This window comes from Eretmochelys imbricata, chromosome 28 (assembly GCF_965152235.1).
Source record: "Eretmochelys imbricata isolate rEreImb1 chromosome 28, rEreImb1.hap1, whole genome shotgun sequence".
Taxonomy (NCBI): domain Eukaryota; kingdom Metazoa; phylum Chordata; order Testudines; family Cheloniidae; genus Eretmochelys; species Eretmochelys imbricata.
Genome location: NC_135599.1, coordinates 5,846,830 through 5,870,698, shown reverse-complemented (window position 1 = coordinate 5,870,698; position 23,869 = coordinate 5,846,830). Strand labels below are relative to the sequence as shown.

The window sequence follows — 23,869 nt, the reverse complement described above, 5'->3', positions numbered from 1 at the left end:
GCTCCAGCATGTTCCGAACGGGAGGTACTGGATCTCATTACACGTTGGGGAGATGAATCTGTTATGGCAGAACTATGTTCCAAAAAAAGAAATGCAAATACATACACTAAAGTCTCCAGGGCCATGACGGAAAGAGGCTACTCCAGGGCCACAGAGCAGTGTCGAACAAAAATCAAAGAGTTCAGGCAAGTGTAGCAAAAAGCCAGAGATGCGAACGGGCGCTCTGGGTCACAGCCCCATACATGCCATTTCTACCGTGAGCTGCATGCAGTTATGGGGGGTGACGCCACCACTATCTCACCACTGTCCGTGGATGCTTGTAAGGGGGGAGTTGCACGGAGGGAGGATGATGACAGCACAAAGGCGGCAAGTGGGGAATCCATTTTCCCCCCAGCCAGGAACTATTCTTAACACTGGAGCCAATAGCCTCCCCCCACTCCCAAGGCAGGCTCCCGGACCATGACCCTGGAGAAGTCACTTCTGGTGAGCGAAAGCTTGATCGGAGCCACATGGTGGGGGGTGAGGGGGAAACCCAGTGACGCTGGGCTGTTTGTGTTTAGTTTAAAGGGCTCATCCCTGCTCAGAGCCTCATCAGAGCCACGCGGTGGGCAGGAGGGTGTTGTGTGAAGCGATCATCCCAGAGAGCCTGCAGGCCCTCCTTTTATATGACAAACCCACCAGGCATTGCTTGCTATGGGAAAGGGGGCCCAGCAGTTTGAAAGCATTGAAAGGAATGCGGAAGAAGCAGAACCCCGTGTGCCCCATGGCTGCCTGCAAGCTGAACTCTGTTGCCCGGCCGTGTGTGGTGGCTTACTCACACCAAAGTGGCAGGCACTTCCGTATAAGAGGCAAAATGCGACCTTGTACAGAAAGAACATGTGCTGTGTACTATGAATTGCCTGTTTCACTGAGAAAGAGTGTCCCCTTTGTTCTCTAAAACGTATCTTTTAAAATACTGCCCTCCCTTTTTCTCCTCCCACAGGTGCAAATGTTTCAACATGGCCCCATCTACTCCGTCCCAGAGGCTGGTCCAGATTAGAAGGTGGAAAAAACAAATTTGGGATGACATGTTTGCCGAGCTCATGCAGTCCTCTGGCACTGATAGGGCCCAGCTGAATGCGTGGAGGTAAACAGTTGCGGAGTCCTGTAAATCATTACATGAATATGAAAAGAGGAGGGATGTGCGCGATGAGAGCAGGCAGGATGCTATGGTCAAGTTCATGGGGGAGCAAACTGACATGCTCTGCTGTATGGTGGATGTAATGTGGGGAAGGCAGCAAAACCACATACTGTTGCTGCAGCCCCTGAATAAACACCCTCCCTCCTCACCAAGTTCCATAGCCTCCTCACGCAGATGCCCAAGAACATGTGGGGGGGGGGGCTACGGGGACCCACACTCAACCCCAGAGGATTGAGCAGAAAGCTGGCATAGCCAAAATTTTGATTTGGTTTCTGGACTTATCCTTCCCTCCTCCTCCATCCCCCTAACCCAATACCCGCCCCAGCCTACCTTCTTATTTCTCTCAGTGTTTTGTGTAACAATTAATAAAGAATGTTTTTTAAACAACTGTGACTTTACTTCCTTTCATATATGGGGCGGGGGGGTAACTTCAAGAGAAACAAACACAACTGTCACACCGTAACCCGGCCAGTCATGAAAGTGTTTTTCAAAGCTTCTCTGATGTGCGGCATGCCCTGCTGCACTCTTCTAAATGCCCTGTTGTCTGGCTGTGCGAAACTGGCCGCCAGGTGAGTTGCCTCAACCTCCCACCCCACCAAAAACGTCTCCCCCTTACTCTCACAGATATTGTGGAGCACACCACAAGCAGCAATTACAATTGGAATATTGGTTATGCTGAGATCTAACCGAGTCAGTAAACTGCACCAGCGCGCTTTCAAACGTCCAAAAGCACACTCTACCACCGTTCTGCACTTGCTCAGCCTATAGTTGAACAGCTTCTTACCACTGTCCAGGGTGCCTGCGTATGGCTTCATGAGCCATGGCATTAAGCAGTAGGCTGGGTCCGCGAGGATAACTATAGGCATTTCAACATCCCCAACCGTAATTTTCTGGTCAAAACTGCAGTGGAGACCTGAGCGGGCTCCATGCTTGCCATGCTGTGGCGCCTGCACAGGTAATCCTGGAAAAAGGGCGCGAAACATAGGAGAGCAGAGTAGCAGTGGAAGAGATGCTGTTCAGTTCACGATAGCCAAAAAAAGGCAGGAAATGGTTCTCTTCTGTAGCTTTCATGGAGGCAGGAGCCCAGGACAGACAACATGGAGAAGCTCAGTAGTGCAGCAAGAGCGGGAGAGCTTTCACGTAGGGAGGAGCGACTGATGAGACACACCCAGAAACACCCGAGAGAATGTTTTTGTCCCATCATGCATTGGGAGCTTAATCCGGAATTCCAATGGGCATCAGGGACTGTGGGAACTGTGGGATAGCTACCCACAGTGCACCGCTCTGATATTCGATGCTAGCCTCGTTACTTTGGATGCACTCTGCCAAATTCACGTGCTTTAGTTAGGACACAGAAGACTGAATGTATAAAATCACTTCCAAAAATTCAAATAGAATAATTTCAAAATAATTTTGTACTGTAGACGTACCCTTAGTTTTCTTTTAATCCCCACTTCCAACAACTGAACCTTGGCTCAAATTGTAGCTTGTCCCAATGTAGGTCCCAACCACTTCTGTGAGTTCATATATCTCAGGATCTTCTGCAATGTATGTTGGTGGAAGGGGTGTCCTATGTAGGAATGTTTGCATCATGAGGAAAAATACCTCTCTTTTCACACTTTTTATTCTTTCAAAGTAGGAGGAGGTGGAGAAGTGAGGTGAATGCATAAAACAAGAAAAAATGTCCAGTCTACACTAAAGACATTTATCGGTATAACTATATTGCTCAGGGGTGTGAAAAATCCACCCAGCTGAGCAATGTAGTTACACAGCCCTAATCCCCTGTGTACATAGCGCTACGTCAGCAGGAGAGTTTCTCCTGCCAACATAGTCACCGCCGCTTGCGGGGGCTGGACTAACGAAGTCTGATGGGAGAGATCTCTCCCATTGGCTTAGAGCATCTCTAATAGCAGTGCTAGACCAGCACAGTTATATGGGTGTATCTGCGCCAACATCAGCTTTATTGTGTAGCCGTAACATCAGACACGAAACCATAGTACCAGGACTCAACATGTGTGGATCCAGAAGTCTGAAATTGGAGCCTGACACATTCATTGCCTCATTGGTTACCATCATTTCTACAGCCTGAGAGTCCTTGTTAACCAATCAGGCATCCACAGGGAAGGACTGTCCTATGAAGCACTCTCTCTTTGGATCCAAACAGTGAAGGGTGATTGTTCTCAAACTAACAATGGCATCCTTTGGAACTTGTGGCACCTTAGAGACTAACAAACTTATTAGAGCATAAGCTTTCGTGAGCTACAGCTCACTTCATCGGACGCATACCGATGAATTGAGCTGTAGCTCATGAAAGCTTATGCTCTAATAAATTTGCCAGTCTCTAAGGTGCCACAAATACTCCTTTTATTTTTATGGATGCAAACTAACATGGCTGCTACTCTGAATCCTTTGGAACTGTAATCAATGATATTGAACTAGGAAGGGAAGTTGTGCAAACAATTTTCTGGGTCATTGGTCATCATAGCTTCCTTTACTGAGGTGGAAAGCAAGAATTGAGTGTGTACTTTTTCAACCCCAAATCCTTGCCCTTTTTAGGGTAAATTTATACTTCTCTGAAGTAGAATCCTTTATGAAACCACTCTAAATATCAGCAGTGTTAGTGAGCAATGACTTCCTGAAAAATGCCCAGCTGTTCTTTAATTTGGTAGCACAGTTCCAGGAAAGGGACAGGACACAGGGCTAGATCAGAATCTCTGTTAGCTACTAGAGCTAGAGTTTCTATTCAAAAATAGCTATTTTTCTGCAGCTATTAGATTTCCCACACTGATTTCATTTTATACACCTTTTTGGCACCTACAAAGGATAAATTCAACAAAAATCCCACTACTATTTCCTCAACATCTGCATCATGAAGGGGAGCATTCCCCATACCATAGGATTAGCTAGGGGAGATCTTCTGTAGGGCCTGGGTTACAAATGCTTGGGGAACCAAATACAAGGGCATTTTGCCTAGTTCCAAATCACTTACCAGGGAATTCTCTCACCAGATCATCTGAGATAATATTGCCTTAAACAACTGAACTACACTGTGATCATATGCACTTTCTTCTGTTAGTTGGGGTTCTGCTGTTGTTCACCATTTCTGAGTGGAGATTTTAAATCACGGCTGTTTCTTTCTTCGCATGTCCAGTAAAATGGAGAGTTCTCTAATGTTGACAAAACTACACTTGAACTTTCTCCATGTCATCATGGAGGAACAGGGAAAAAGCAAAGTTGAACTGAGAAATGACTACTTTAGCCAATGGTCATTTGTCTTAAATTCTCCAATAAATCTGAGCTACAGCCTATCAAACTGAACTAATATCCAATTGGGTGACCAGACAGCCTTCAGGAAAGATATAAATTCACATCACAGAGAGAGAGAATACATGAAAATGAAAGTTTCAAGTGAAATTCCAAAGCAGGTTACCTCTGATTATTCAGAATCAGGACAAGAGATTCTCCCATTACATTCTCCTGATCCATTCAAACCTGCTTCACACAGCACTGTCTCAAGAGTCAGTTATGCTATTTACAAAATTTTTAGTAACCTAGCATCCCTCATAATGGGGGACAAAACAGCCCCCTTGCCAGAAGTGGCTTTACCAATTGATGGAACCTGAGATTTAAACTCCAAATGATCACACTGTGTTTGAGATCCATTTAAAGTCCCCTTGCAGGTCTTTGACACTTTCATCTCCAGTCATAGAGACTGATATAGGATTAAAGAAGTCAAAGCATCATCTCCAAGCACAGACAGCTGAGAACACTTCATCACATGACACTTACAGAAGCGGATGGGTAGAATGTGATGAAAATAAACTCTGCCTGGCTCAGCCAAAAGGTAACAGTTCTGCAGAGATGGGGAAGGAGGGAATCTGAGTCACCCCATATCCTTCCAGTGTCACAGAGGGTGAAATGACACTTCTTTTCCTGCCCCTGTTCCTCTTCATTTGAATAGAATTTAAAAGTTCCCAATATAACTGCTCTTCAGCAGAACCCAGAGCAACGTGAGAACAACTGGCAATGATACAAGTTGCATCACTGGTAACTCTAACTATAACATTGCAATAGGAGGAATGGCATAAACGTGATGCTCCCTGGTAGGAAGGGCACACTCAAATTATTCATGGGAGAATGGAATTGATAGGACAAATGGGTCCACCTCGAAGAGGGTGAACTGCAAAAGGCTAAAATGGGCCACGCATCTGGACAAGCTGAGGGATAACGGTGCTACAAACAGTTCAAACAGCTTTAAAAAAAGTTACAATGTGGGAATCAGGAAAAGTAAAGTATTGACAGCCCTAGAGGTTTTTATGGTCTTGATCCCCATTGCAGATTCTCTGATGGATAATATGTGCTGAGTAGGAAGAGAAGGTTTTCCCACACTCACAGCACTGATAGGGCCTCTCCCTTGTGTGGATTCTCTGATGGTGAAAAAGGCCTGATCTGTGAGTGAAGCTTTTCCCACACTCACGGCATTCATAGGGCCTGTCCCCTGTGTGGATTCTCTGATGTTCAGAAAGGGCTGAGCTGTTAGTGAAGCTTTTCCCACACACACTGCATTCAAAGGGCCTCTCTCCGGTGTGGATTCTCTGATGCCTAATAAGGTGTGAGCTGCAATTGAAGGTTTTCCTACACTCACGGCATTGATAGGGCCTCTCCCCTGTGTGGATTCTCTGATGCTCAAAAAGGCCTGATCTGTGAGTGAAGTTTTTCCCACACTCACTGCAGTCATAGGGCCTCTCCCCCGTGTGGATTCTCTGATGTCTAGAAAGGGCTGATCTCTGAGTGAAGTTTTTCCCACACTCACTGCATTCGTAGGGCCTCTCCCCTGTGTGGATTCTCTGATGTCTAGAAAGGGCTGACCTGTGAGTGAAGTTTTTCCCACACTCACTGCATCCGTAGGGCCTCTCCCCAGTGTGGATTCTCTGATGTTCAGAAAGGGCTGAGCTGTTAGTGAAGCTTTCCCCACACTCACTGCATCCGTAGGGCCTCTCTCCAGTGTGGATTCTCTGATGCCTAATGAGGTGCGAGCTGCGATTAAAGGTTTTCCTACACTCACGGCATTGATAGGGCCTCTCCTCTGTGTGGATTCTCTGATGGTGAAAAAGGCCTGATCTGTGAGTGAAGTTTTTTCCACACTCACTGCATTCATAGGGCCTCTCCCCTGTGTGGATTCTCTGATGCCTAATAAGGTGTGAGCTGCAATTGAAGGTTTGCCCACACTCACTGCATTCATAGGGCCTCTCCCCCGTGTGGATTCTCTGATGCTCAAAAAGGCCTGATCTGTGAGTGAAGTTTTTTCCACACTCACTGCATTCGTAGGGCCTCTCCCCTGTGTGGATTCTCTGATGTCCAGAAAGTGCTGAGCTGCTAGTGAAGCTTTTCCCACACTCACTGCATTTATACGGCCTCTCCCCAGTGTGGATTCTCTGATGTCTAGAATGGGCTGATCTGTGAGTGAAGCTTTTCCCACACTCACAGCACTCATAGGGCCTCTCCCCTGTGTGGATTCGCTGATGTTCAGAAAGGGCTGAGCTGTTAGTGAAGCATTTCCCACACTCACAGCATTCATAGGGCCTCTCCCCTGTGTGGATTCTCTCATGACTAATAAGATGCGAGCTGCGATTGAAGGTTTTCCCACACTCACTGCATTCATAGGGCCTCTCCCCTGTGTGGATTCTCTGATGCTTTAGAAGGGCTGAGTAGTCACATAAGTTTTTTCCACACTCAGTGCATGTATTTTTTCTCTTTCCCTTGAGGATTTCCTGCTGTGTTGTGGTTTCCTTGAGGTGCTTCTGAGTTCCGTGACAGGAAATACATTCACCCACTTCCTCCCCTGGCTGGTTTCCCTGCTTTCTTTCTGGTCTGTGCTGAATCTCACAGGATTTTTCCTGGACATGACTCCTGGACACATTCCTTTCCAATCTTTGTGATAGTGCTCTGTGTTTATCCACTTGCTCAGCATCTTCCTGCTGAGAATTCTGCTCCTCTTTCTCACATGCCATTGCATCACCTCCTGTGATAGAGACAGAAACCTCAAACAGGGATGGAAAGGGGAAGGCCAAACCAAAACAAGTGCTGGAGAGAAGTCAAGTAAAAATCAGGAACTGAACTCCCCCAAACTCTTCTCCCAAATAGGAGAGAGGAGGGGATGAATTGGGCCTTCACATCACATCCAAATTCACAGGGGGAAATAGAGGAAGCTGTGGCCTGGTGTCTGCTAGAATCTACAGGAAGCCCTGAGCTATAGTTACCCTGAGGAAATGACCCCTGCTTGCAATAATAATGAACTGAGAGACCTCCCAAGGGCTTTGTAGGGCATCCCAGATGTTTCCTTCAGGCACTTACAGATTCTGATTTGGTTTAAATGTTTCCTTACCTATGCAGGGAGCTCTCAGGATCTGTCTTTCCTGTGAACCCTGGAGCTCTGAGACCCATGGCTCTTCCCCTTGTTCCAGCTGGGAGATCATATCAGGTTTGGAAACTGGAAACCCTGCTCAGATGAAAGAAAAGAAAGAAGTTCAGTTGATTTCATAAGAATGTCATAAAAAACATTCTATTAATTTAACTACAGTACTTAGTGTGACCTGGTGTGCCTGTGATAGTCCTCACTGAAAATACTAAAGTCAGGGCAGGCTGAAAAAGGGAGAGCAGATGCTCTGAAAACTGGTGGTTAACACTGAAGTTAAACTCACTGACCAGTCACAAACTGTGCCTGTGATTCCCCCACACTGGTTATTGAGAATCTGAAAAAAGAAATCACACAGCCCCGTTTATTGCATTCCAGTTCTCTGACTCCCAATCAGCACCTAGGTCCAGTACAGTGAGAGGTTATTTAAAACCTCTGTGCACACAGGCAAAATGTTCTTCTGACCCCAAAGGGTCAGCCACATTACCAGGTCAGTATAGATTTGGAACTTACCCAAAATTCCATCCTTCCAGCCAGTGCTTTAGCATCTAAACTAAAGGTTTATTATAAAAGAAAGACAGAAAGAAAGAAGTTGTTAAATGGGAAAGCAGATACATTCAGAAATCTCTGTATCTGGTTCTTCACAGTATTGGTGAGTTGCTGGCTTGAAAGTCCATCTGGAACACATCCACATCATTCAAGGCTTCAGTTTGTAGAGAAGTTGCTCCAGAGGTAAGAAGAGGGATTTTCTCTTCAATCCAGAAAATCCAGATGCAGCTTCCCTTTATAGTCCTTTTGCCATGTGGCTTGTACTTCTTTTGTCCCAATCACAAGCTTCACAGCACATGGCATGGAAAAGCCTTGGAGTTCTCACTACACAGGCATACCCCTGCATGTCTTGTGGACTCAATAGGTGTATCCCCTTGGTCCTTTCCATGTGCTCATAGTACAGCTGATGACCCTGGATGGGCCATTGAACAGGCTAGGCAGTGCTGATGCCAATATGTCTGGATGTGTCATCCAGAAACACTGCACAAGTCTGGAAATACAGATATACCCTACATAGCTATATCTCACAATACAAAGGTGATACGAAGATAGATACAAAATCACCATACTTGGAAAATCATAGCATTTTCACTGACACCTTACATGGCATATCTAGCACGATTTATCGCAATTTTATCATATTGGTATTAATAATAAAATAATAATAATATAAAGTGTCTCACAATTCCAGTGTCACAATAAACCAGTGAATTCCCAGGACCAGCTCCCCAGGTCCTTGAAGATGCCGAACACTCTGCTTATGAGGGATTGAAATACCCACATATCTGCTGGGAATAGACAGACACTGTGTCAGTCTGTACCCCTATGTCCACTCTTCTACAAAATTATGACCAATTTTGTACATAGTATTTGTTGGGTATTGGTTTTCATAACCATCTGTCCCCATAATGAGTGGCACTGGTGGTGATACTGGGAAATGGGAGTTCTCTAAGGGAATTGATTGTGTGACTTGTGGTTAGCCAGTGGGGTAAAACCAAAGTCTTCTCAGTCTGGCTGGTTTGGTTTGCCTTAAAGGTTGAAAAACCCCAGTCCTGGGCTCTAACTGCCCTGCTTTAAGCAATTTGTCCTGAATTGGCACTTGCAGTTGGGTCCCACCACAACCAGCATCGTTACAGTGGCGTAGTCATGCTTGGATCCACAGAACCAGGTCAGTTAAGCTTTGGATCAGAACCCCACACTATCCATATTTGAATTTTGGTATTGAGAGGTTGGTTGGTTAAAGACCAGTTGCAATGGGTGAGCAAAGAGCATATGAGGGCCTTGACAAAAAAGCCCTTGAAGATTTGTGTTCAGAAAAGGGGATAAGCTTTACAAAGAAGCTACAAATCAAGAACTGAGATATCTGTTAATGGCCAGTGATCAGGAGGAAGGAGCACAGTCCTTACCTGATGCTAAAGAAGCTGCAGAAGCAATGAAATTGCAAGCCCTGAGAGACAGCCTGCAGTTGGAACATGAACAAAAACGGACAGAAATTTGAATGAGAAGCAAGCCTTGGCCCAACTGGAAAAAGAAGCTTCTGAAAGACAGAAGGAAAGGCTGGCTGCTAAGGAGAGGGTCCGCCAGATGCAACAAGAAACTGACAAGACTTCAGCTCCAAGTCAAAAAAGCAATGGAAGAACAGCAGAAATTGTATCCTCTTTAAAGTCCAGGATATAACAGTGTTGGTGTGTTGTATAACTCTGAGCAATTGTCTGGGTGTAACCAAACGTACCCCAACTCTGCCACCTTTTATGTAAATGCTGTTACTGTGAGTTCAGTAGAGGGTGGCCCCATAAATTGTGCCAATGCTCTGTATGGGAGTGGTGGTGAAAAATTCAGAGAGTGTAGAAGTCAATGGTAAAAGCTATTTAGGGCAAATTATGGCTTTTAACATCACTCTTGTTAAAGCAGATCTAGTCAAAGAGGAAGATTACTTCCAAATCAGAGTGTGAATGTTGTTGTCCTCTGTGAGTTTACTGTAAGTGTGCCTTTAGACAGAATCCACCTTGAATGGAATGGTACTAAGCATGAAGTTGTAGCTCATGTAAGGAAATTATTGCCTAAGGATCTTTTGATTGGGGAAAATATTAAAGCTTTGTTCAGTCCAAGTAGCCAGTCACAGGAAAGGAATGATTTTAAACCTGTGTCTATTATGGGCAATGATTTGACTGGGCAGGGTTTCTCCAAATGTTTGGTCTGAGGAAAAGAGCTGTTTGTCTGTGAATGAAGTTTCTGAATGTCTGTCTAATGTCTCAGAAGTGAATCTGGAATTAGATCAAGCACCGAAAGAACTCATTGGTCTGGACAATGTTTCTCAGGAACAGATTAAAGTGGATGGTCAGGTTGAAGCCCTAATTGAGGAAGGAAAGGGTAGATTTTTTATGGGCGATGGATTGTTGGCTAGTACAGCTTGTAAAAGTGAACCTGAAAAGGGTAACTGTGATTTGCTGGAAGTAGCTCAGTATAGTGAGAAGAGCAGCAGGTTATCTGTTGGGAGTGGCAATGTGCCTGGTAAGGAAAATTTGGATGAGCCTAGGCAGCCTTACGAGCTGATGGCTTTGTCTAGTCAGCAGTTTGGGAAAGCGAGGAGAATGGAAGATGAGTGTTCCTATACCTTACCTGTTAACTGTGTGGAGAAGTGAGACAGTGAAGGAAATGTGCCTGTGTCTGTCAGGGGTATTGACTTGCTTATGGAGGGAGCTACCCCAGTCTCCAAGCAGTTGTCTGTGACCAGCCTTGTGTGCTGGGACTAGGGGAAAGAGATCCCAAGCTGTGTGTCTGTTAAAGGAGAATGTGTCTCCAGCTCTTCTTTATCTGTGGAGCAGAAAGAAGGTTCCTTTCAGCCTGTGATGGTTGAGAATAGTGCAGTTGTCTCAAAGTTGGTTCTGGATTCAACTAAAGCCCAGGAAGGGAATGGTCCTAAGTTTGGGTCTGCTCGGGAGAATGGCCCTGTAACTAGGATGCATCCATTTAGTGTCCTAGCAAAATCCCAGAGACCAGACAATTCTGGTGCTTGTATTTTGCCTGTTGCTAGTGTGTTGCTGGGAAAGGGTGGAGCAACTCTGTCTGATCAGGGTGAGATCCTAGCCAGGGCACAAGGAGAGCAGAAAGGTGATTTGATTGTGTTACCTACTGATTGTGTGGAAACTTGCAGCAAGAAGGAAAAGATTCCTGAACTTGTGTGTGGCAAAGAGAAGGAGAATACCTCTAACTTTTTATCTTGGAAGTCTATAAGTTTGCCTGAAAGGGGATTGTGTAGGAATCCGCCAGATGGGCCAGAAGTGATTCTGGATGTAAGTGAGACCCAGAAAGAGTCTGTTGTTGCTCAGGAAAGTGTTCCTTTAGAGCAAGCCCTCAGCCAAGAGGGTAAGGGCAGAATTTCTGTGAAGGGTGAATTGTTGCATAGAAAAGCCCCGAGGGAAAGGAATCCTTATGGCAGTCTTTGCAAGCAGTTTACTGCAACTGAAGGGCGTGAAAGCGATCAAGAACGTTTCAGTTCCTAACAGCCAGAAATTTTCTGTTGTGAATGGATACACTGACTTTCCTTTTGAAAGATCCAGTGTGGATAGCTTTGAGAAGGTCTCAGATGGAGTGAAAGCTGTTAAGAAAGTTGAACAGTCCTATAACCAAGTGGCTGTGTTTGGCCAGCTTGTTGAGGAGACACAGTTGTTGAGAGAGGAATGTCTCCATGTAGATTCTGTAAGTGAACAGTGTGTGTCTCAGGTTCAGAGGGAAGACTGGGTAGCTGAGTCTGCAGAGCAGATCAGCTGTGAAGTTAATCTCTCGAGAATGCAGGGGATGGCAGGTATACTCTCATCTCTAGACACTTTCGATAGGACTTGTATTCTCTCAGTGGAGTTAACTTCTGATTCCATGTGGCAGCACAGGTTGGTAAGGGAAGGAAAAGAGAACTTTGTGTCTAGCTTGTTAGGGAAAATGGATGGTTTCTCTTTAAGACAGAGTCCAGCCTTAGGATTGGTAGCAGTGAAGGATCTGAAAACTGGTGAACAGGCTCCTGTCTGTTTGAATGCAAATTACCTGACTGACTGGGAGAAGAAAGACTTGCTAATAGATCAAGGAACATGATCGTTCCCCTCTATTCGACACTGGTGAGGCCTCATCTGGAGTACTGTGTCCAGTTTTGGGCCCCACACTACAAAAAGGATGTGGAAAAATTGGAAAGAGTCCAGCGGAAGGCAACAAAAATGATTAGGGGACTGGAACACATGACTTATGAGGAGAGGCTGAGGGAACTGGGGATGTTTAGTCTACGGAAGAGAAGAATGATGGGGGATTTGATAGCTGCTTTCAACTACCTGAAAGGGGGTTCCAAAGAGGATGGCTCTAGACTGTCCTCAGTGGTAGCAGATGACAGAACAAGGAGTAATGGTCTCAAGTTGCAGTGGGGGAGATTTAGGTTGGATATTAGGAAAAACTTTTTCACTAGGAGGGTGGTGAAACACTGGAATGCGTTACCTAGGGAGGTGGTGGAATCTCCTTCCTTAGAAGTTTTTAAGGTGAGGCTTGACAAAGCCCTGGCTGGGATGATTTAATTGGGGATCGGTCCTGCTTTGAGCAGGGGGTTGGACTAGATGACCTCCTGAGGTCCCTTCCAACCCTGATATTCTATGATTCTGTTAGCAAAGAGAGCCCACCCTAGCAGCCAGTGAATTCTGTTAAGCAAGAGAAATCAGGGTTTGATTCTTCAGGACAAGGAGGAAAGGAGACTTTATTTTGCAAAGGGAAGCCACAGGCTAACCCTAAAAGGCCCAAACCCCAATGGTATTGAGCGAAAGGTGTGGCATGACAAAAATGATTGAAAATGGACACTTGCAATGAATTTGTTGTTATTGCTAATGGTACTTCTTGTAACTGATGTGTTGCTATTACCAAAAGCTGTAAAAATGTACAATGTGCCTAATCTTTTGGAAAATCCCTTGAATATGTTAAAAGTGATGCAGAAGATCACATTTTATGTTAAAAGGCCTGGTTATATGGATGTTTCACAGATAATGCTTGTAAAAAGTCTTGGAACTTTTCAGAGAGGAAAAGACATTCCAAACTTGATGTGCTGTATGAAAGGAGAAACGGAGGCACCTTACCATATTGCTTTCACAGCTAAATGCCAAGATTTCTATAATATGGACAACATTAATATCTACATTGACTTGATCTTAATTGGGTTTCAAACATTTGCCAGAGCTTGTATGGTTAAAGTAGGTATGTTCTCTTGGCAAGATCACGAGACATACAGGAACCATGCTGCAAGAGCAGATCCAATCCACTATTGTTCTAACCAAGTTTTACCTTGAGTTTGTAAAGAGATTCAATCATATTATTGAACATGACTTTGATAAACCATTTCTGTTATACACCAATACTTGCTGTAGTAAGACAAAACCAAGGATGGCAAGCTCTTGGGATGCAGTCAGTGATGTTTGTGTCATCCCTTCCTGCATCAATTTTGTGTTGGGGGTGTCACGTTATTGACTTGAACTGGGAGCATATAGATCATTGTTGCAACCAAGGTCCTGTAGTAGCATCAAATCTTATATAGAGGGGGTCAAATGAGGTGTCTAAGACAAGGTTATGGTTTGCTGATTATGATTATGCGGTCTGTGTGTGTGTATCATTTTTGTAGTTGAAGTTATGAATATTGGCTCTATACTGTCTGTAGTTCAAACTTGTGCTGGGCTTCTGGGAAACACTCCAGACAAGTTGGTATCAGCTCGGCCTAGCCTACTTGATGGCCCATTAAGGACCATCAGCGATACACCTGACCCACTGAGAGAAGGAAGACACGCCTTGCAACTCAGCAAGGTATGCAGGGACATGCCTATGGACAGAACTCTGAGGGTTTTCCAGGCCATGTGATGGACAGCTTGTCTTTGGGACAAAGAAAGACAGACCACACAGGAAGAGACTATAAAGAGCTGCTGCAGCTCCCCCATCTGGTCTTCAATCCTGCTTCTGACCTGTGGAGGGACTTTGCTACACTGAAGCTTTGAACCAAGGACTGAAAGACCCATCCCAGCTGGGGATGTTCTCCAGAGACTTGATTTGAATCTGCAGTTTATTCTATCACTGCTACAAGCCTGAACCAAGAACTTGGCCATCACTGGATGTCATTGATTCCACATAACCAGTTCTAGCTCTCATCTCTATCTTTTTTCTTTTATGAATAACCCTTTAGATTTTAGCTTCTAAAGGATGGGCAACAGTGTGATTTGTGGGTAAGATCTGATTTGTAGATTGTCCTGGGTCTGGGGCTTGGTCCTTTGGGATCGAGGGAACCTTTTTTCTTTTACTGGGGTATTGGTTTTCATAACCATTTGTCCCCATAATGAGGGGCACTGGTGGGGATACTGGGAAACTGGAGTGTCTAAGGGAATTGCTTGTGTGATTTGTGGTTAGCCAGTGGGGTAAAACCAAAGTCCTCTCTGTCTGGCTGGTTGAGTTTGCCTTGGTGTGCACAGAAACCCCAGCCTTGGGCTGTAACTGCCCTGCTTGAAGCAATTTGTCCTGAATTGGCACTCTCAGTTGGGTCCTGCCAGAACCAGCAGCGTTACAGGAGGGAAGAACGGGAACATTGTGCACTCAGGGGAGGAGGCAGGGCCAGGGATTTGGAGACGGAGTCGAATGGGGCAGGGAGGGGGTGGAGTTGGGGCAGGGACTTTGGGGAAGGGGTTGGAATGGGGGCAGGGCAGGGATGGAGTCAGGGTGGGGCCGGGGGCAGAGGGGGGTTGAGCACCCACCAGCACCAGAAGAAGTTGGCGGCTATGCCCAAGGCCACCACAGCACATCATCTTGGCCAGAAAGGAGCCCACTCGGAGTCACCATTGCTTATTTCCTTCCACCCAGAACCCCGCTTCTTCTCCTGGGCTGCAAGTAGCCATCCCTGGGCTGCCAAGAGACAGTCACAGGATTCTACCTCGCAGCGGCCAACTCCACCTCCCCAGGCTTTGGCAGAACGAATGGTAGCGCTCGACTAACCCTACTTAGCCGCACAGAGGCACTTAGTTTCTATCCTGCCTTCCTCAGCATGACTTTCCTCTTTCGCCCCATTCCTGCCTCCCTTCCTCCTTTGGCAAGTCACGCCAAGGAGGGCGGCTGGAAGAGCCAGACTTCATAGGCCACACTCCCAGGGTAGAGGAGGCCAAGCCACAAGGCTCCAAAAGGTGACTGGCTTAGACCCTCAAGCTTTCCAGGTGCTTTCTCTGCCAATGTCACCACTCTCTGTCATGCGGGGGGTTATCCCAGGAACAGGCCAGTGGCAGAAGGAAGAGAGCCTTACTGGACACCTGGTAGATGCAGATACTTTCCCCTCTTCTTAACCAGCACTAATACCAGGCCAGGCTGTGGCTGGGAAGAGTGTGAGAGAGAGAGCAGCAGGTTTCCCCTACTGTTTCCAGCTCTCTTTTTCTTGATTAGTTTCTCCTCTGCATCAACTTGCTCTCTTTCTTTGTGAGCCTGGCTAGCTCGGTTGGTAGTGCATCAGACTTCAATTTGAGGGTCCAGGGTTCAAGTCCCTGGTCAGGTGATGAATTCTTCACCAAGTTCTTAAGGTATCTCTCTTAAGTCCTGTTTAACATTACTTTTTCTCTTCAGGATTTTGCCTTTGCTAAGAAGGGCCTTTTGTGTGTGGGATTTAAGGGGCAACTTCCTGACATGCCACCTTTCCTCGCGGGCTGGAGGAATAAAGGCCTCTGGGCATATAGCAGGTTCCTCCCAGATGGCTGCATTCTCACCTGGTGGAGGTGGAAGCTCTGTCTCCTTGCCTCTGTTTCTGCCTTCACCTGAATGTGCTGATCCGGCTGCCCGGTCTGAGACAGGATGTGAGGAATGTTTGGAGTGTTAGATGCTCACCCAGCACTTGGCTTTCCTTCGAGGGAGTGGGGAACAGGGTGGGGCTCAGGCCCCCAGTTGGAGAGAGGTGCAGGTCTTGGGACTGCTGGCCGGGACCTCGAAGAGTGTGAGATTTCCATGAGAGGAGTGGAATTGGAGGAGGAGTATGTGTCTGCAGTGCCTTGGGGGAGGTCTGTGCCTCTCCCAGGCAGAAGGTATTTGTGAGTTTCCAGTCCCTGGGAGGCTTGGGTCCAGCCCAGCGTTGGGGCCTGAGTTGTCATGAGACCAGCAGTGAGGAGAGTGCAGAATTGGTGGAACTAGGGAGTGGGGCTCCAGGAGCCGCTCACCCCACCTTGGGAGCACTTGTGAGGACTGAACTGTCTTTGGGTACGGGTAGTGGTGGGACCCCAGGGGATGGGGAGCAGCATTCTGGGGGCCATAGGCACTGACTAACTGGGTGCTCTGGGGCTGGAGCACCCACTGGCAGCTCCTCCTCCCCCCCCTCCCCGCTGAGCACAGGGCCCCACTAACGCTAAATCCACCACTGAGCTCCCTTGTCTGGATACCCCCAGCCAGCATGCAAGGACGCACTGAGTGTCTTTGTGATAAATAACCCTGGGCCAGCAGCTCTGACTCCAGCAGCCTGCTTCTTACACCCCAAGCACATTCCCGTTTGGGTGGAGTAGACTCAGGGTTTGAGAGAAGGCCACGAGTAGGAAGCTTCTGTTCGTTATGCTGGACCTAACCCTCAGTTTTACTTGAGCAAACAGGAGATATTTGACACTATGCGGTACTGTTTCTGTGCTCTGTTCCCAAAGTGTTCTGCAGCAGGGGAGGGTCTCTGGTCGTGTGTGTGTCACTGGGGTGATGCTGGAACAGGACAGAGCAGAGGTGGCATTGTGGGGTTGATGTAAACCTTAACTCTTCTTTTCCCCTTCCAAGAACCGAGGGCACAGGAATCCTTACCCAGCGAGGTCACATTCTCATAGGTCTCCTGCATGACGTCTCTGTAGAGGACTCTCTGAGTGGGGTCCAGCAGGGCCCACTCTTCCCTGGTGAAATACACAACCACCTCCTCGAAAGTCACCGGCCCCTGAAAGAGCAAGAGTCCAACACTCAGTACCTGCTGCCCCACTCACAGCCCCACTGTTCGTGGGGGAGAGGAGCCAATCAAATGGAAGCTCTGGGTGGATCGCAGTCAACAGAGTCCCACCCCCACCATGCACAGAGCATCCTGGAAACCCCAGGGTGAGAGAATGAAGACCAGCAGATCCATCTCTCCCAGCAGATCCATCACACACCTACTAGCCACAGACTGATACAGGAGATGGAGCCCCTAGCAGAGTCCAGGGAGAGCTCCCTGGTCAGAAGCCCAACACCCTCCTCGTGAGGAGCTGGATATGCGAGACGGGAATCTCCCCTAAGCCTGACTGGTGGGTGCCCCTTCATATCTCACAGCAGCCGCTGGTTAGTCAGATCAGGCTTCAGCACTGGGAGTCTGGTCAGTTTTCCCAGCCCCATGTAGCTGGGTTATTTTCTGTTCAACAAATTAGGGCATTTCCACCTCTGAACCTCATGGGTCTGTTCCTAGAATCTAGGCCACTTATTAAACAACTTCCCAGCAGGTTTGCCACCCCCTGGCCTCCTCCCTTTCTCTACCCTGTGCATTTCCTTCCCCGCTCCAACCTCCAAACCAGATGGTGCAAACCTTCCCCTCTCCGGTGTATTTGCTGTCCCTCTCCTCCTGCAGGAACCCACCAGCCACCCCGCCAATAATCCCTACCTGAACTGGCTCCTCTGCCACCATTTCTCTCCCTTGTCCCATGGGAGGACAGGATGAACTGGAGCGAAACATGGACGTCATTCTGCAGCCTGGCAGGGCGAGAAGGGCAGTTGTGGAGGTTTAGGAACGGGCTTTAGTTCATTTCACAGCACCATTCTCCCAGGCTCTTTCCCTGCAGACAGACACCCTTGAGTCTGCCATGCTGAGAAAAAGTTTGTTCTCTTTGTTACAGTGTAGACCCGGCTCCTCCTGCCAGGCTAAGCCCACAGAGACATTTTTAACCTCCCTTCTCCCTCCCCCCACCCCGTAACAAAGTCTCTGAACACAATGCTAGAAAAAAGCAGAACTAAAGGATTCACTGTGGGGGATTCCCTCGGACGCTGACCCCAGGGCAGCCACACCCCAGCAGGAAGGATATGGGGTCAGGAACTGGGTTTTCCTCTGTCTGATCCTCATCTTTTCCACAGGGAAGTGATTCTACCCATGGTGAAGTAATACATCTGTCTGGGCAGATTAGAGATCTGGAAAATGCTCTTGAAACTCTTCTCTCCCACGGCCCCTTTCAGTCTCTTTCTCCTATCTCCTTTTCCCTGTCCCCGTCTCCCTGCCCATTTGGTCGGAAAGTCCCATTCCCGGGTTGTTTGCTCCCCATGGCTGGATTTACCCCTGCAATTGCTAATAGGATGAGAAATGGGGGAGGGGGGTGGTCTGTTTGTGTAGAGTCATTTTAAGGCCAGATCCCAGTATTTTCCCTTCATTTCTTTCAGTTACCTGGAGTCTCTGGCTCAGAATTTAGTATTAACTGGGCTTAGGGCTGCCCTAGGGGGCTAGTACCAGCTGGAGAAAGTCATCACCTGGGCTCGGCAGAGAAGAAGCTTTAATTAAGGTCACTTCCCAGCACAGAACCCCCGGTGGGGGAGCAGCAGCTGCTCAGCCTGGTCTCCCAGATCACAATGGAAGCTGCAGCGTCTGACCCAGGAAGCTGAACCCCAATATCCTGAGCGGAGAGGGACAGAGCCTTTGAGCAGCCTTCCCTCCCTTAGCTCCCTAAGGAGAGCAGCTAATGAGAGCCTCTCCTCACAGGGAGAATTGCTAATCTCATTTGCCCCACTGTTCTTCTGGAGTCCCTCCTTGTTTTTCCATGCAGTGACTCTGGAGTAACAACAGTCTCAATGAAACCAGATTTCATAAAGAATGAGTCCAGAATGCTGTGGAAGAGATCACTGTGTGGCAATGCTAACCCTCCTCTCACCTCCCTCCCCCACAAAAATCTTGGACTAGGTCGGGGGGAAAAGGGGAGATGAATTTTCCCAACAGAACCAAAAGTTCCTGCAATTTTCGAAAGAGGAGAAAAGCAAAATCTGTTATTTCACACACACTGTTTGATAAGTGGATAGAAAGTTATCATGGTGACTGGGCGTGGCTGTGGGGTGACTGGCAGTGCTTGGAGCCAGGATTATGGCACAAGTTCATCAGAGAGAAGGAGCATGGTTAGTAGCAGTCCCCAGAGCCCACAGCCAGGGGCCCCAGACACCCTCCAGCCAGGGTCCCACCAGATATTCCCTGGGGCGCAGCCCCCAGATACCCCAGCCAGGGACCCTAGATACCCCTCAGAGCCCCACCAGCCAGGGAATCCCCACCAGAGCATGACTGCCAGGTTGGGAATCCCAAAGGGTTCCCCCCACCAAGATCCCCCAGCAGCCAGGGACCACCCCAAAGGGGACTCCTCACTGGGAACTCAGTCCCTCACTGCCTTCCTGGGATTCTCCCACTACCTGCCTAGGACCGCCACCTGCCCTCCAGTAGGATCTGCCATGCCATTTGCCTGGGGCCCCCTCCTCCCCCCAGTGGGACCCCCTGATGCTTTAGAGTGGAACCCCTCACTCTGCTTGCCTGGCATCCCTGACGTAGTTCCGGGGATTCCCCCCCCCCCCCCCCATGCACTGGGCATTGCAACGATCCCAGGAGCCAGCAGGGGCGGTCCAGACAGCGCCTCTGGCGCAGCACCAGGCACCCTCTAACTCCCTGCCCCGCCTCCCCAAGAGACGCCCACCCCCACTGGTCTGCAGCCACCAGGCCCCCGGCGATACCCACCTCCAGGACCCATAGCCTTAGGGCTGGGCACATCAGAACTACCCCCCGAAACCCCAAACCCTCCAGAACCCACCAACCTGACTAGGGTCCCCCCTGCCCAGCCACCCAGAGGCCTCCCCCTACCACAATGCCCCTTCAGCTCCCGCTGCAATCTCCCCACACAGACACCTGCCCCCCCCAGCAACAGTGTTCCCTCACAGTGTCTGACAAGTGGATAGAAAGTTATCACCACCCCCTGCTGGCCAGTCACACAGGCAGAGGGAGCCCGGGGGGACGCCTCTTTAACAGGAGAAGGGAAGCCATGGAGGGCCAAAATAGGTAAGAAATTTCACTAGCAAATAATGGCCACCATAAATCCACCCCAGAGGTGGCTACATCTTTGCACTGCAGGAATCAACCCCTCAAGCAGACCCTTTGTCATGGGGTTTGGGATACTTCTGGACCCACGCTGCACTCAGAGGGACCTCCTCATCCCGTGCCAGCTGGAGAAAAGAAAAGGGTCCAGCCAACTCTCCTGTTACCAGGTGGGGGCCACTGATCCCCAGTCAGGGGGAGGCCTCTGGCTTTGATGTGTATTAAGTATGTGGCTGGTCTCTTTCATCGGCAAACATTTTAAGAGAGATAAATGGGGGAAGAAATGATTCTCAAAGGAGAGGGGAAAGATGATCACTGGGAAATTTAACCCCCTGCAACCTCCAGGATGGAGAAGGACTCAGGGCAACAGGTTTCCTCCAAGGAAGAAGTTGTTGCTGGGATTTAGAAATATGGGGAACTGCCCCAGAAACAAAAGGATTTTTAATTGACATTTGATAATAATGTAGAAAGAGGGAAATCCTGAGAATTGAGATCAGTGTTCAGAAATGAAAGAGAAAGGGTGGAAATCTGAGGGATTTTGGATCCATTTATGCAAATTATAGAGAGGAAAGTGGAAAATGAGAGGGATTTTATAGCAGTCGTTGCAGGAGGTAAAATCTGAGTGTATTTCACATCACTATTTGATAAATGAATGGAGCGGAAATGGGCAACATTGGCAAACATTTTATATACATATTCAAGAGTCTGAGAAAAGGTGTAAATCCGATTTTTTTTTTTTAGTATCTTATAATTAGAGAGAGAGGGAAAAATCTCAAGGCATATTCACTTAGAAATAGACACGCAGAGAGAAAGTGAGGCAAATGTTTAGGTTATTTTATATCAATCTTTGAGGGTTGCAGAGAATGTGTGTCACAAACTTTGCAATGGATAACATGAGAGAAAAACGCCAAGATCGGAGGGGATTTTTATGTATTATAGGAGGAGTGGGAAAGGGGGACTGGTTGGCTAGATTTTCAGTGACTGTCCAATACATATACAGAGAGTGATGGTGTGTCCCCCCCCCCCACGGCCCCCGTTCACCTGGGCAGCAGGGAGCCCTCTGAGGGGCTGACTGGAGGGGGCGAGAGGGGGGAGCTGGAGGGCTCCCTGGGGGCGGGGAGGGGGCGGTAGTGGGGGATGGGCAGGTGGGGGGGCAGGTGGGGGCTGGGGGCAACGGTGCTGCAGTTGGGGGGCAGCAAGTGGGACTCGGAAGCGGGGATCGGGGGCAGCCCCATGGGGGACACGTCCCCTCCCTTCCCCGCCCCGGCAGAGACCCGGCGTCTCCTCCCACCCCCACGCCGGGGCAGCCAGGTTGGGGGATGGCTCCGGGCTCCAACTTCCCACTGACACCGGGACAAATCGCTGCGGATAAAACGGGGGCGGGGGGGAGGGAAATCCCGCCCCCCCCACGGGAGGGGAGTTTCAATGGACATGTGAGGAGGAGGGAGAGACGGGGGGGGGATCAGGGGAGACGAGAGAGCGGATCAATGGGGGGGTGGGGGGAGTTTACAACCACGTGGGAGCTACCGAGAGGGAAAAGGGGAAAACTGGGGGGCATTTGTGCCCGTGGGGGGGGAAGGGGGAGGGGCACAAATAGGGACAGGATCCAATTAACTCCTCCCCCGCCCCCCACTTCCCCCCCGGGAATTTCCTGGCTGCACAGAGACAGTTCAACCCCCCCCCCCCGCCCGACACCCCCCTCCCCCCAGGGACCCCCCACCGGGCCCCAGTCTCTGCCCCCCCCATCCCAGCCGTGCCGGGCGCAGAGAGTCACTTTCCTGCCCCCCCCGCGGGGTCTCCCACTCACCGGGGCGGGGGCGGGCAGAGCCCGGGGGGCGGGTCCCGGCTGCAGAAAGCCCCCCCCGGCCGGGCACGGGGGGGTTAATGACGGGCCCCCCCAGCACAGACCCCAGGGGGGAGCCGCGGCTGCTCAGCCCGGGCTCCCGCCTCACGCGGGGGCAGCAACGGAAGTGACGTTAGGGGGGGGGGGTCCTCAGGCTCTGGGCATGCGCAGACCGGCGGGTGGGCCAGACAGCGCAGGAGCGGCCCCCGGGGAGAGGGACTTCCTGACTCTCCCGGCAGCGGACGTGACGTCGGGGGGAGCCCGGCTGCGAAGGCGCGCGGGGCGCGGCGGCGGCTCTGGCGGGCTCGTGCGGGGCCGTTGGAGGGTTTTGTGGCTGCCGGCTCTGGGCATGCGCAGAGCGGGGCGGCGGCGGCGGCGCTGCCGCCTCCAGGTACCGGAGCGAGCCCCGGGGGCGGTGACTCTGCCCCGTGTCCGGGGGGGGCAGGAGAAGGGGGGGCGGGGGGAGACCTGAGGGAAGGGGGGGAAAATGGCGCAGCCCGGACGTGGCCGGGGAGGGGGGAGAGACGGGGGCGGGGGGGGGGGGGCTGAGATCCCCCCGGATTTACCGCTGCCCCCTCCCCTGGGACCCCCCCCCCCCCGCTCCCGCCCTTTCTGTCCCCACAGCAGCGAGGGGCAGCCGGGGTGACCCCCCCCTCACGCTGAGCTGCTTCACAGGGCGCCATTTGGATCGGGGGTCGCACCCTGTTGTGTTGCACGGCTGTGGGGCGTTGTTTTCCCTCCGCTTGCCGGTGTTGGGTTGGGTCTGGGCTGAGCGAAGGGGGCTGCCGCTCCGGAAAGCTCGCGCTCGAATAAATGGGTTCGTCTCTGAGCTGCCGCCACGTCCTCCTGTTCTCTTTCCCTTTGTGTGCTTTTGTCCTAGGGTGTCTTACTTTGCCTGGTGTTGCTTTCTTTTCCTTTGTATTGTCGTTTCCCACTGCGGCGTGCAGGTTGCGTGGTTTTGTTTTATGGTGTTTTGTTTTGTTTTTTTTTTGTTTTTCCTGAATTGCCTGATCATATGTGGCGGTGGGTTTTACTCTGTAGGTTGTGTTTTTTACATATATATTGCATCACGTCGTAGAAATGTAGGGCTGAAAAAGACCTCAAGTTGTCGTCAAGTCCAGCTCTCTCTGCCGAGGCAGGACCAAGTATACGCAGATGATCTGTAGTAGAGTTTTGTCCTGCATGTTATTAAAAACTTCCAGGGAAAGAGACCTGGCAGCCGCCCTGTTAAGACTATTCCAGAGCTCACCTACCTTAGCTCTACTGACACCCACACAGATTTTAGTGGTGAGCGGCTCTGTTGAGCAGGAGTCCCCAGTGAGTGGGCAGCTGGGTAAAGAGACTAAAGTTGGGAGGAGAAACTTTGATGTGCCCAAGGTCACCCAGTCTGTCTGTGACAGAGCTAGAAATAGATCCCAGGTCTAGGGCCACTGTACTGCTGTTTTGGGTACCGAAGGTCTCTGTCACACTAGTGTTTTAGAGGGGTAGCCGTGTTAGTCTGTGTCAGCAAAAACAATGAGGAGTCCTTGTGGCACCTTAGAGACTAATACATTTATTTGGGCATAAGCTTTCATGGGTTAAAACCCACTTCATCAGATGCATGGAGTGGAAAATACAGTAGGCCGAATATATATACACAGTACATGAAAACCTGGGAGTTGCCTTACCAAGTGGTGGGTCGGTTCTAACGAGGCCATTCAATTAAAGTGGAAGTGGGTTATCATCAGCAGGAGGAAAAATCATTTTTGTATTGGTAATCAGGGTAGCCAATTTCAAACAGTTGACAAGAAGGTGTGAGTAACAGTA

General features: G+C 49.4%; 2 protein-coding genes across 7 annotated transcripts in view; one reads left to right on the top strand and one right to left on the bottom strand.

The window, feature by feature from the left end:
- Positions 1-2,607: 2,607 nt before the first annotated feature.
- LOC144258261 (uncharacterized) lies at positions 2,608-22,154 on the bottom strand. 4 transcript variants are annotated; one of them, XM_077806691.1, is made up of 5 exons: positions 22,028-22,154; positions 17,773-17,861; positions 16,956-17,082; positions 7,566-7,679; positions 2,608-7,202 (listed from the first exon to the last, which is right to left on the bottom strand). In XM_077806691.1, exons 2-5 carry the CDS (start codon positions 17,851-17,853, stop codon positions 5,485-5,487), a joined length of 2,040 nt encoding a protein of 679 aa, XP_077662817.1. In that variant the 5' UTR covers positions 17,854-17,861; positions 22,028-22,154; the 3' UTR covers positions 2,608-5,484. The 4 variants fall into 4 exon arrangements, with proteins under 4 accessions (XP_077662817.1, XP_077662818.1, XP_077662819.1 ...); XM_077806692.1 differs by lacking the exons at positions 17,773-17,861; positions 22,028-22,154 and adding an exon at positions 8,109-8,148 and having other exon boundaries at positions 16,956-17,087; XM_077806693.1 differs by lacking the exons at positions 16,956-17,082; positions 17,773-17,861; positions 22,028-22,154 and adding an exon at positions 14,900-15,060.
- Positions 22,155-22,321: 167 nt separating this feature from the next.
- Positions 22,322-23,869, top strand: part of LOC144258252 (uncharacterized) — a 38,796-nt gene continuing 37,248 nt past the window's right edge. For all 3 annotated transcript variants that reach the window (XM_077806677.1, XM_077806676.1, XM_077806675.1), the window contains exon 1: positions 22,322-22,454. The gene's annotated coding sequence lies outside the window, so the exon portion shown is untranslated. The remainder of the gene's footprint in view (positions 22,455-23,869) is intronic.

What these genes read in the sequence shown, in the direction of transcription:
- LOC144258261 (XM_077806691.1), bottom strand. Translation starts at nt 17,853, where the DNA reads ATGACGTCCATGTTTCGCTCCAGTTCATCCTGTCCTCCCATGGGACAA. An exon ending in TGGCAGAGGAGCCAGTTCAG is followed by an intron (nt 17,083 to 17,772) that starts GTAGGGATTATT and finishes TTGCTCTTTCAG; the next exon opens with GGGCCGGTGACTTTCGAGGA. An exon ending in CCTGAGAGCTCCCTGCATAG is followed by an intron (nt 7,203 to 7,565) that starts GTAAGGAAACAT and finishes TCTCTATCACAG; the next exon opens with GAGGTGATGCAATGGCATGT.